This window comes from Oncorhynchus tshawytscha, linkage group LG05 (assembly GCF_018296145.1).
Source record: "Oncorhynchus tshawytscha isolate Ot180627B linkage group LG05, Otsh_v2.0, whole genome shotgun sequence".
NCBI lineage: Eukaryota > Metazoa > Chordata > Actinopteri > Salmoniformes > Salmonidae > Oncorhynchus > Oncorhynchus tshawytscha.
The window spans coordinates 76354220-76367803 of record NC_056433.1 but is presented as its reverse complement, the minus strand read 5'-3'; the positions used below and the strand labels follow the sequence as shown (position 1 = coordinate 76367803).

At 44.0% G+C, this 13584-nt stretch overlaps 1 protein-coding gene across 1 annotated transcript in view; it reads left to right on the top strand.

Moving 5' to 3' along the window:
- Positions 1-13584, top strand: part of LOC112241993 (inactive tyrosine-protein kinase transmembrane receptor ROR1-like) — a 284717-nt gene that overhangs the window by 252877 nt on the left and 18256 nt on the right. Inside the window, exons 5-9 of the mRNA XM_042322372.1 lie at positions 6335-6462; positions 7516-7652; positions 9949-10129; positions 10701-10946; positions 13279-13490. Of these exons, the coding sequence (XP_042178306.1) occupies positions 6335-6462; positions 7516-7652; positions 9949-10129; positions 10701-10946; positions 13279-13490 (904 nt within the window). The remainder of the gene's footprint in view (positions 1-6334; positions 6463-7515; positions 7653-9948; positions 10130-10700; positions 10947-13278; positions 13491-13584) is intronic.

The window sequence follows — 13584 nt, the reverse complement described above, 5'->3', positions numbered from 1 at the left end:
GTTCCAGGTAATCTGCCCCACTCAGCCATAATGTTTCATGGTATCTACCTCACTCAGCCATAATGTTCCATGGCATCTGTCCCACTCAGCCATAATGTTCCAGGGCATCTGTCCCACTCAGCCATAATGTTCCAGGTATCTATCTGCCATAATGTTCCAGGTCATCTGCCCCACTCAGCCATAATGTTCCAGGTATCTACCTCACTCAGCCATAATGTTCCATGGCATCTGTCCCACTCAGCCATAATGTTCCAGGGCATCATCCAGGTCATCTGCCCCACTCAGCCATAATGTTCCATGGCATCTGCCCCACTCAGCCATAATGTTCCAGGTCATCTGCCCCACTCAGCCATAATGTTCCAGGTCATCTGCCCCACTCAGCCATAATGTTCCAGGCCATCTGTCCCATCAGCCATAATGTTCCAGGTCATCTGTCCCAGCCATAATGTTCCAGGTCATCTGTCCCACTCAGCCATAATGTTCCAGGTCATCTGTCCCACTCAGCCATAATGTTCCAGGTCATCTGCCCCACTCAGCCATAATGTTCCATGGCATCTGCCCCACTCAGCCATAATGTTCATCTGTCCCACTCAGCCATAATGTTCCAGGGCATCTGTCCCACTCAGCCATAATGTTCCAGGTCATCTGCCCCACTCAGTTCCATAATGTTGTTCCATGGTATCTGCCCCACTCAGCCATAATGTTCCAGGTCATCTGCCCCACTCAGCCATAATGTTTCATGGTATCTGTCCCACTCAGCCATAATGTTCCAGGCATCTGTCCCACTCAGCCATAATGTTCCAGGGCATCTGTCCACTCAGCCATAATGTTCCAGGTCATCTGCCCCACTCAGCCATAATGTTCCAGGTCATCTGCCCCACTCAGCCATAATGTTCCATATCTGCCCCACTCAGCCATGTTCCAGGTCATCTGCCCCACTCCTGCCCCAGCCATAATGTTCCATGGTATCTACCTCACTCAGCCATAATGTTCCAGGTCATCTGCCCCACTCAGCCATAATGTTTCATGGTATCTACCTCACTCAGCCATAATGTTCCAGGCATCTGTCCCACTCAGCCATAATGTTCCAGGGCATCTGGCCATAATGTTCCAGGTCATCTGCCCCACTCAGCCATAATGTTCCAGGGCATCTGCCCACTCAGCCATAATGTTCCAGGTCATCTGCCCCACTCAGCCATAATGTTCCAGGTCATCTGCCCCACTCAGCCATAATGTTCCATGGTATCTACCTCACTCAGCCATAATGTTCCAGGTCATCTGCCCCACTCAGCCATAATGTTTCATGGTATCTACCTCACTCAGCCATAATGTTCCATGGCATCTGTCCCACTCAGCCATAATGTTCCAGGCAATCTGTCCCACTCAGCCATAATGTTACAGGGCATCTGCCCCACTCAGCCATAATGTTCCAGGTCATCTGCCTCACTTAGCCATAATGTTCCAGGTAATCTGCCCCACTCAGCCAAAATGTTTCATGGTATCTACCTCACTCAGCCATAATGTTTCATGGTATCTACCTCACTCAGCCATAATGTTCCAGGTCATCTGCCCCACTCAGCCATAATGTTCCATGGCATCTGCCCCACTCAGCCATAATGTTCCATGGTATCTACCCCACTCATATAATGTTCCAGGTCATCTGCCCCACTCAGCCATAATGTTTCATGGTATCTACCTCACTCAGCCATAATGTTTCCATGGTATCTACCTCACTCAGCCATAATGTTCCAGGTCATCTGCCCCACTCAGCCATAATGTTTCATGGTATCTACCTCACTCAGCCATAATGTTCCATGGCATCTGTCCCACTCAGCCATAATGTTCCAGGGCATCTGCCCACTCAGCCATAATGTTCCAGGTCATCTGCCCCACTCAGCCATAATGTTTCATGGTATCTGCCCCACTCAGCCATAATGTTCCAGGTCATCTGCCCCACTCAGCCATAATGTTCCATGGCATCTGCCCCACTCAGCCATAATGTTCCATGGTATCTACCTCACTCAGCCACAATGTTCCAGGTCATCTGCCCCACTCAGCCATAATGTTTCATGGTATCTACCTCACTCAGCCATAATGTTCCATGTCATCTGTCCCACTCAGCCATAATGTTCCATGGCATCTGTCCCACTCAGCCATAATGTTCCAGGGCATCTGCCCCACTCAGCCATAATGTTCCAGGTCATCTGCACCACTCAGCCATAATGTTCCAGGGTATCTACCTCACTCAGCCATAATGTTTCATGGTATCTACCTCACTCGGCCATAATGTTCCAGTGCATCTGTCCCACTCAGCCATAATGTTCCAGGTCATCTGCCCCACTCAGCCATAATGTTCCAGGTCATCTGCCCCACTCAGCCATAATGTTCCATGGCATCTGCCCCACTCAGCCATAATGTTCCATGGTATCTACCTCACTCAGCCATAATGTTCCAGGTCATCTGCCCCACTCAGCCAAAATGTTTCATGGTATCTACCTCACTCAGCCATAATGTTTCATGGTATCTACCTCACTCAGCCATAATGTTCCAGGTCATCTGCCCCACTCAGCCATAATGTTTCATGGTATCTACCTCACTCAGCCATAATGTTTCATGGTATCTACCTCACTCAGCCATAATGTTCCATGGCATCTGCCCCACTCAGCCATAATGTTCCAGTGCATCTGTCCCACTCAGCCATAATGTTCCAGGTCATCTGCCCCACTCAGCCATAATGTTCCAGGTCATCTGCCCCACTCAGCCATAATGTTCCATGGTATCTACCTCACTCAGCCATAATGTTCCATGGCATCTGCCCCACTCAGCCATAATGTTCCAGGGCATCTGCCCCACTCAGCCATAATGTTCCAGGTCATCTGCCCCACTCAGCCATAATGTTTCATGGTATCTACCTCACTCGGCCATAATGTTCCATGGCATCTGTCCCACTCAGCCATAATGTTCCAGGGCATCTGTCCCACTCAGCCATAATGTTCCAGGTCATCTGCCCCACTCAGCCATAATGTTTCATGGTATCTGCCCCACTCAGCCATAATGTTCCAGGTCATCTGCCCCACTCAGCCATAATGTTCCATGGCATCTGCCCCACTCAGCCATAATGTTCCATGGTATCTACCTCACTCAGCCACAATGTTCCAGGTCATCTGCCCCACTCAGCCATAATGTTTCATGGTATCTACCTCACTCAGCCATAATGTTCCATGGCATCTGTCCCACTCAGCCATAATGTTCCATGGCATCTGTCCCACTCAGCCATAATGTTCCAGGGCATCTGCCCCACTCAGCCATAATGTTCCAGGTCATCTGCCCCACTCAGCCATAATGTTCCAGGTCATCTGTCCCACTCAGCCATAATGTTCCAGGTCATCTGCCCCACCATAATGTTCCAGGTCCATAATGTTCCAGGTCATCTGCCCCACTCAGCCATAATGTTCCAGGTCATCTGCCCCACTCAGCCATAATGTTCCATGGTATCTACCTCACTCAGCCATAATGTTCCATGGCATCTGCCCCACTCAGCCATAATGTTCCATGGCATCTGCCCCACTCAGCCATAATGTTCCAGGGCATCTGCCCCACTCAGCCATAATGTTCCAGGTCATCTGTCCCACTCAGCCATAATGTTCCAGGTCATCTGTCCCACTCAGCCATAATGTTCCAGGTCATCTGTCCCACTCAGCCATAATGTTCCAGGTCATCTGCCCACTCAGCCATAATGTTCCAGGTCATCTGCCTCACTCAGCCATAATGTTCCAGGTCATCTGTCCCACTCAGCCATAATGTTCCAGGTCATCTGTCCCACTCAGCCATAATGTTCCAGGTCATCTGTCCCACTCAGCCATAATGTTCCAGGTCATCTGTCCCACTCAGCCATAATGTTCCAGGACATCTGTCCCACTCAGCCATAATGTTCCAGGTCATCTGTCCCACTCAGCCATAATGTTCCAGGGCATCTGTCCCACTCAGCCATAATGTTCCAGGTCATCTGTCCCACTCAGCCATAATGTTCCAGGTCATCTGTCCCACTCAGCCATAATGTTCCAGGTCATCTGTCCCACTCAGCCATAATGTTCCAGGTCATCTGTCCCACTCAGCCATAATGTTCCAGGTCATCTGCCTCACTCAGCCGTAATGTTCCAGGTCATCTGCCTCACTCAGCCGTAATGTTCCAGGTCATCTGTCCCACTCAGCCGTAATGTTACAGGGCATCTGTCCCACTCAGCCGTAATGTTACAGGTCATCTGCCTCACTCAGCCATAATGTTCCAGGTCATCTGCCTCACTCAGCCATAATGTTCCAGGTCATCTGTCCCACTCAGCCATAATGTTCCGGGTCATCTGTCCCACTCAGCCATAATGTTCCAGGTCATCTGTCCCACTCAGCCATAATGTTCCAGGTCATCTGTCCCACTCAGCCATAATGTTCCAGGTCATCTGCCTCACTCAGCCGTAATGTTCCAGGTCATCTGCCTCACTCAGCCGTAATGTTCCAGGGCATCTGTCCCACTCAGCCGTAATGTTACAGGGCATCTGTCCCACTCAGCCGTAATGTTACAGGGCATCTGTCCCACTCAGCCATAATGTTACAGGTCATCTGCCTCACTCAGCCATAATGTTACAGGTCATCCCACTCAGCCATAATGTTACAGGGCATCTGCCCCACTCAGCCATAATGTTCCAGGTCATCTGCCTCACTCAGCCATAATTTTCCAGGTCATCTGCCTCACTCAGCCATAATGTTCCAGGTCATCTGCCTCACTCAGCCATAATGTTCCAGGTCATCTGCCTCACTCAGCCATAATGTTCCAGGGTAGTTCATGTGGTTTTGAAGCAGGATGAAGAAGAGGGTGCTTATTGTGACAATATGATAATAGTTATGTGTGTGCCTCATGATGTCATATGCACTTATATGGTTTCATCTGGCATGGCTTCAGTCACATGACTGAATAAGCTCGTAGTGAGAAGACGTCTCTGAGTCGTGTGAGTCTTGTGAGTCTTGTGAGTCGTGTGAGTCTTGTGAGTTGTGTGAGTCTTGTGAGTCGTGTGAGTCTTGTGAGTTGTGTGAGTCTTGTGAGTCGTGTGAGTCTTGTGAGTTGTGTGTGTCGTGTGAGTCATGTGGCATGTGAGTCTTGTGAGTCATGTGTCGCTTGAGTCGTGTGAATCTTGTGTGAGTTTATCTGTGAAAGTTCAGTCCCATTCAAAATCCTATTTTCCCTAACCCCTAACCCCAACTCATACCCTAACCTTAACCCTAATTTTAACCCAAAAACCTAACCTTAAACCTAACCCTGAAACTAACCCTAGCTCCTTACCCTAACACTAAACCTAATTCTAACCCTAACACTAATTCTAACCTTAAACATAAACCCCCTAGAAATAGCATGTAACCTTGTGGGGACTAACAAAATGTCCTCAGTTGGTCAAATGTTTGTTGGTGTTCTACTCTTGTGTATACTCTCAAGTATAGTTAAACAGTCCACACACACACACACACACACACACACACACACACACACACACACACACACACACACACATATGCTTATTTCCCAAGCCCCTGCTCCTCGTGTATTTCATTATAAAGTCCAGGAAGACATCCTTCTCCCATAAACAACGGCCGACATTAACTCTTTAACTCTGGATACAGTTGACAGTTGAACTAGGAATAGATTGTCCACCATTCAGACAGAAAAGAGAAATAGGCAAAATGACATTTAGATTTAGAGCAATAAAGAAATGGAATCATTTATCTGAGTAAACCAGAAACCTTTCAATATAGAAATTAAAATAACACTTTAAAACCATTTAAATACAATACATAGGAAAGTTGTGCTGGACTCTGGTAGATGAAGAACCAATCTATCTTTTTAGACTGTTTTATCTGGTCAATATGTCAGTGTATTATGTCTGTTTGTAACAGTGTGTTATATGTAAAAATGTGATCGTATTATAAATTGTATTTTAATGTTTATGGACTCTTGGAAGATTAGTCCAAATGAGGACTAAAAGATATCCTAATAAAATAAAATAACTACACTGGGAAGGACATTATGCTCTCTCAGTTGGCACACTGGAAACTTAGATGTTAGAACAGGACTGAAATCTACTCTCTGTTCCACTATGAAGAGAGAGAGAGAGAGAGAGAGAGAGAGAGAGAGAGAGAGAGAGAGTTTCTGCCACATCCCTGTTATAGTGTAGTGTGTGGTGCCCTCTAGTGGTCATAATTATAACTTATGTATACTCTCTCTCTCTCTCTCTCTCTCTCACTTTCTCTCTCTCTCTCTTTCTCTCTCCCTCTCCACCTATGTTGTCAGTGATGATTTTGATGAGGAGGGATTCTGCCAACCGTACAGGGGAGTGGCCTGTTCTCGCTTCATAGGAAACCGCAGCATCTTCGTTGACTCTCTGCAGATGCAGGGTGAGATTGAGACCCAGATCACAGGTATGCTGCCTGCCAGTGTGTGTGTGTGTGTGTGTGTGTTTTGTGCTTCCCTTCAATCCCTGAGTTTTGATTTTAATCAGACATGGAGTACGGGGATAAGGGTCATGCTCCAGATTTGGTAGTCTGTGTAAATCTAACCAGACACTTTCAATCCAGACTTGTGTGTGTGCGCTAGGTCCCATCGACCCTGGTTGAGTCTGTAGCTTGTCATTACTGTCAGTGAGGATGATGAGAGGATATCTGGTAGAGGGATGAGAGGATATCTGGTAGAGGGATGAGAGGATATCTGGTAGAGGGATGAGAGGATATCTGGTAGAGGGATGAGAGGATATCTGGTAGAGGGATGAGAGGATATCTGGTAGAGGGATGAGAGGATATCTGGTAGAGTGGTGAGCGGGATTTCAGGATGATAAAGTCACAGTATGGAACACACAGTATGGAACACACAGTATGGAACACACAGTATGGAACACACAGTATGGAACACACATGACCAACACAGTATGGAACACACATGAACTACACAGTATGGAACACACATGATCTACACAGAATGGAACACACAGTATGGAACACACATGACCTACACAGTATGGAACACACAGTATGGAACACACAGTATGGAACACACATGATCTACACAGTATGGAACACACATGACCTACACAGTATGGAACACACATGATCTACACAGTATGGAACACACATGACCTACACAGTATGGAACACACATGACCTACACAGTATGGAACACACATGACTTACACAGTATGGAACACACATGACCTACACAGTATGGAACACATATGACCTACACAGTATGGAACACACATGACCTACACAGTATGGAACACACATGATCTACACAGTATGGAACACGCATGATCTACACAGTATGGAACACGCATGACCTACACAGTATGGAACACGCATGACCTACACAGTATGGAACACACACATGATCTACACAGTATGGAACACACATGATCTACACAGTATGGAACACACATGATCTGATACACATATATTCACATTCCCACTTTCCCCACCCAGCCGCCTTCACCATGATCGGAACATCCAACCACCTGTCGGACCGCTGCTCCCTGTTCGCCATCCCGTCTCTGTGCCACTTTGCCTTCCCTACATGTGACCGCAGCTCTGGGACAGACAAGCCCAGGGACCTGTGTAAGGTATGATGACATGCTTCACAACTACTACTATAACTACACCTACTAGTCTTGTAGCATTAAACACTGACTGTGGCTGAAATGGGACCCTATTCCTTATTGTTCCTGGTCAAAGTAGTGCACTATTTAGCGAATAGGGAGCCATTTCATACACAGCCCCTGACTGGTGACAGTTAAAGCTAGATCTGTTCAGGCTTGCTCATCAATCGATTTGGTGTGAAATGGCCCTAGCTAGTTTAATAGTAGTAGTCTCCTTCTGGGGTAGGCTAACGTGTTTTTTAGTTTTAGTTAAGTTTATTCATTCGACCATTTTTAAAAACAGCACACATAAAACTTGAAAAAGACACATGCACATGAGTAAAATCATGGAGGAGAACACACAATACAGTCTGGGACTTATTTCCATTGTTAAATCATGGAGGATAACACACAATACAGTCTGGGACTTATTTCCATTGTTAAATCATGGAGGATAACACACAATACAGTCTGGGACTTATTTCCATTGTTAAATCATGGAGGATAACACACAATACAGTCTGGGACTTATTTCCATTGTTAAATCATGGAGGAGAACACACAATACAGTCTGGGACTTATTTCCATTGTTAAATCATGGAGGATAACACACAATACAGTCTGGGACTTATTTCCATTGTTAAATCATGGAGAACAACACACAATAAAGTCTGGGAATGATTTCCATTGTTAATTCATGGAGGATAACACACAATTAAGTCTGGGAATGATTTCCATTGTTAAATCATGGTGTAGCACACAATAGAGTCTGGGACTTATTAGAATCATGGAGGATAACACACAATACAGTCTGGGACTTATTAGAATCATGGAGGATAACACACAATACAGTCTGGGACTTATTAGAATCGTGGAGGATAACACACAATACAGTCTGGGACTTATTAGAATCGTGGAGGATAACACACAATACAGTCTGGGACTTATTAGAATCATGGAGGATAACACACAATACAGTCTGGGATTTATTTCCATTGTTAAATCATGGAGGATGACACACAATACAGTCTGGGACTTATTTCCATTGTTAAATCATGGAGGATGACACACAATACAGTCTGGGACTTATTTCCATTGTTAAATCATGGAGGATGACACACAATACAGTCTGGGACTTATTTCCATTGTTAAATCATGGAGGATGACACACAATACAGTCTGGGACTTATTTCCATTGTTAAATCATGGAGGAGAACACACAATACAGTCTGGGACTTATTTCCATTGTTAAATCATGGAGGATAACACACAATACAGTCTGGGACTTATTTCCATTGTTAAATCATGGAGGATAACACACAATACAGTCTGGGACTTATTTCCATTGTTAAATCATGGAGGAGAACACACAATACAGTCTGGGACTTATTTCCATTGTTAAATCATGGAGGATAACACACAATACAGTCTGGGACTTATTTCCATTGTTAAATCATGGAGAACAACACACAATAAAGTCTGGGAATGATTTCCATTGTTAATTCATGGAGGATAACACACAATTAAGTCTGGGAATGATTTCCATTGTTAAATCATGGTGTAGCACACAATAGAGTCTGGGACTTATTAGAATCATGGAGGATAACACACAATACAGTCTGGGACTTATTAGAATCATGGAGGATAACACACAATACAGTCTGGGACTTATTAGAATCGTGGAGGATAACACACAATACAGTCTGGGACTTATTAGAATCGTGGAGGATAACACACAATACAGTCTGGGACTTATTAGAATCGTGGAGGATAACACAATACAGTCTGGGACTTATTAGAATCATGGAGGATAACACACAATACAGTCTGGGATTTATTTCCATTGTTAAATCATGGAGGATGACACACAATACAGTCTGGGACTTATTTCCATTGTTAAATCATGGAGGATGACACACAATACAGTCTGGGACTTATTTCCATTGTTAAATCATGGAGGATGACACACAATACAGTCTGGGACTTATTTCCATTGTTAAATCATGGAGGATGACACACAATACAGTCTGGGACTTATTTCCATTGTTAAATCATGGAGGATAACACACAATACAGTCTGGGACTTATTTCCATTGTTAAATCATGGAGAACAACACACAATAAAGTCTGGGACTTATTTCCATTGTTAAATCATGGAGAACAACACACAATAAAGTCTGGGAATGATTTCCATTGCTGTCCTCTTATTAAAATGTTATGTTGCTTTTATTATTTGTTTGACCCTCAAGTCTATCCTCTCCTCCTGTCCTCTCTGTGTAAGGACGAGTGTGAGATCCTAGAGAATGACCTGTGTAAGACCGAGTACATCATCGCCCGTTCCAACCCCATCATCCTGAAGAGACTGAAACTACCTAACTGTGAGGACCTGGCGGGACACACCAGCCCAGAGGCTGCCAACTGCATGAGGATAGGGATCCCCATGGTCGAGCCCTTCAACAAGAGTAAGAATTATATTTGAGTTTTATTAATTTATTTTGGTAGATCAGCTTTAATATTGCAGATAGACTTTGGGTTGGGCGGCAGGTGGTTAGAGCGTTGGGCCAGGAACCGAAAGGTTGCTGGATCGAATTTTGCTCCCAGCCGCTGAAGACGTGGATATGGATTAAGAAAACCCCCCCTGTACTTCTCTGATTCAGAGGGGTTGGGTTAAATGTGGAAGACACATTTCAGTTGAATACATTCAGTTTCTATCAAATTAATAGTTTGCATTATTCAGATGGATATGGAATGATATACTATATACACAGAAAGACTATTACACATCTTCATAGCACACACCATCAACTAGAGGAAGATACTTTTGACTTATTTGGACTGTCTACCTCAACGTTTTCTATTGGAGAGGTTCTGTCAGAACCCATAGGGTCCATTAACAAAAGCAGACCTGTATACTTTCATGTTAACATGGATCTGCATATCACAGTGAAGCCCATCAACAATAAAGTAAAAACGCTCTCATTTATACATTCCAATTGTCTAACAATGTTCTCATGTTCTTCTCCCTTTGACCAGACCACAGGTGTTTCAACAGCAGTGGTTCAGACTTCCGCGGTACGGTCAGTAAGACCAAGTCAGGTCGTCAGTGCCAGCCCTGGAACTCCCAGTACCCTCACAGTCACACCTACCTGGCGGTACAATACCCCGAGCTCAGCGGAGGACACTCCTACTGCCGTAACCCCGGCAACAAGCAGGAGGGACCATGGTGTTTCACGCTGGACGAGGGGGTCCGCTTGGAACTATGTGACATCCCTGTTTGTGGTGAGATATAGAGGGGGTTTAACTTGTTGCGTCGAGCCATCCCGGATCCGGGATCATGAATACAGCCTCAAGCTCATTACCATAACGCAACGTTAACTATTCATGAAAATCGCAAATGAAATGAAATTAATATGCTAGCTTTCAAGCTTAGCCTTTTGTTAACAACACTGTCATCTCAGATTTTCAAAATATGCATCTCAACCATAGCAAAACAAGCATTTGTGTAACAGCTAGCGCAGCTAGCGTAGCATTTAGCATTAGCATTAGCAGGCAACATTTTCACAAAAACCAGAAAATCATTCAAATAAAATCATTACCTTTTGAAGAACTTCAGATGTTTTCAATGAGGAGACTCTCAGTTAGATAGCAAATGCTCAGTTTTTCCTGAAAGATTATTTGTTTAGGAGAAATCGCTCCGTTTGGTGCGTCACGTTTAGCTACGAAAAAAACCTGTATCCAGGAGTGTAATTATCCCCGCAGCTCATTAGCATAACACAACGTTAACTATTCATGAAAATCGCAAATTAAATTAAATTAATATGCTAGCTCTCAAGCTTAGCCTTTTGTTAACAACACTGTCATCTCAGATTTTCAAAATATGCTTCTCAACCATTGCAAAATAAGCATTTGTGTAACAGCTAGCGCGGCTAGCGTAGCATTTAGCGTTAGCATCAGCAGACAACATTTTCACAAAAACCAGAAAATCATTCAAATAAAATCATTACCTTTGAAGAACTTCAGATGTTTTCAATGAGGAGACTCAGTTAGATAACAAATGCTCAGTTTTTCCTGAAAGATTATTTGTTTAGGAGAAATTGCTCCATTTGGTGCGTCCTGTTTGGCTACCAAAAAAAAACGAAAATTCAGTCTTCAAAACGCCAAACTTTTTTCCAAATTAACTCCATAATATCGACTGAAACATGGTAAACGTTGTTTAGAATCAATCCTCAAGGTGTTTTTCACATATCTCTTCATGATATATCGTTAGTTGAAAGCCTCCTCTCTCCTCTCAATCACTGGATGACTGCGTGCAGCTTGTAGATTACGCACCAATTTAGACAAAGGACACCGGGCGGACACCTGGTAAATAGTCTCTTATGGCCAATCTTCCAATGATATGCCTACAAATACGTCACAATGCTGCAGACACCTTGGAGAAACGATAGAAAGGGCAGGCTCATTCCCGGCGCATTCACAGCCATATAAGGAGACAATGGGAAACAGAGCTTCAAAAATTCTGCCCATTTCCTGGTTGAAGTTTCATCTTGGTTTCGCCTGTAGCATGAGTTCTGTGGTACTCACAGATAATATCTTTGCAGTTTTGGAAACCTTAGAGTGTTTTCTTTCCAAAGCTGCCAATTATATGCATAGTCGAGCATCTTTTCGTGACAAAATATTGCGCTTAAAACGGGCACGTTTTTTTATACATAAATTAAAAGAGCGCCCCCTATATCCAAGAAGTTAAGAGTTTATATAGCACTAATAGCACCCTATCTGTGGTGATATATAGAGGGGGTTTAAGAGTTTATATAGCACTAATAGCACCCTATCTGTGGTGATATAGAGGGGGTTTAAGAGTTTATATAGCACTAATAGCACCCTATCTGTGGTGAGATATAGAGGGGGTTTAATAGTTTATATAGCACTAATAACACCCTATCTGTGGTGAGATATAGAGGGGGTTTAATAGTTTATATAGCACTAATAACACCCTATCTGTGGTGAGATATAGAGGGGGTTTAAGAGTTTATATAGCACTAATGACACCCTATCTGTGGTGAGATATAGAGGGGGTTTAAGAGTTTATATAGCACTAATAACACCCTATATGTGGTGAGATATAGAGGGAGTTTAATGGTTTATATAGCACTAATGACACCCTATCTGTGGTGAGATATAGAGGGGGTTTAAGAGTTTATATAGAATTAATAACACCCTATCTGTGGTGAGATATATAGGGAGTTTAAGGGTTTATAAGCACTAATAACACCCTATCTGTGGTGAGATATAGAGGGGGTTTAAGAGTTTATATAGCACTAATGACACCCTATCTGTGGTGAGATATAGAGGGGGTTTAAGGGTTTATATAGCACTAATGACCCCACTTTCTATAGTGAGAGAGGGTGTTAGCAGTGTGCCAGGCTGGGTTATAAAGCTTCATAAACACTAAGTTATTATTGGGAGTCAGTGCTGCGACCTATCAAATAGACACAGTAGTTGTTATGCATTATGTTATGGTCTGTTTAACAATAAGTGACAGTACTACCTGAGTTCATTATGTTGGTAATTGACAGTGTATTTACAGTGTTTGGATTGCCTGTGTCCCATCCAGATTATAAGGAGAAGCGTGGGGGCAGTAACATGGAGATTCTGTACATCCTGGTCCCGAGCATAGCCATCCCTCTGTCCATCGCCCTCCTTTTCTTCTTCATCTGTTTGTGTCGTAACAACCAGAAGGCTTCTCGCCCCCCAGCCCCCAGACAGCCCAAACCTGTCAGGGGACAGAACGTTGAGATGTCCATGCTCACCAACTACAAACCCAAGGTATAAGCCCCCCCTCTGTAGCTAAGTCCCCTCTCTTTCACTCTCTCTCTTTTGTTCTATCTCTCTCTCTTTTGTTCTCTCTCTCTTTTGTTCT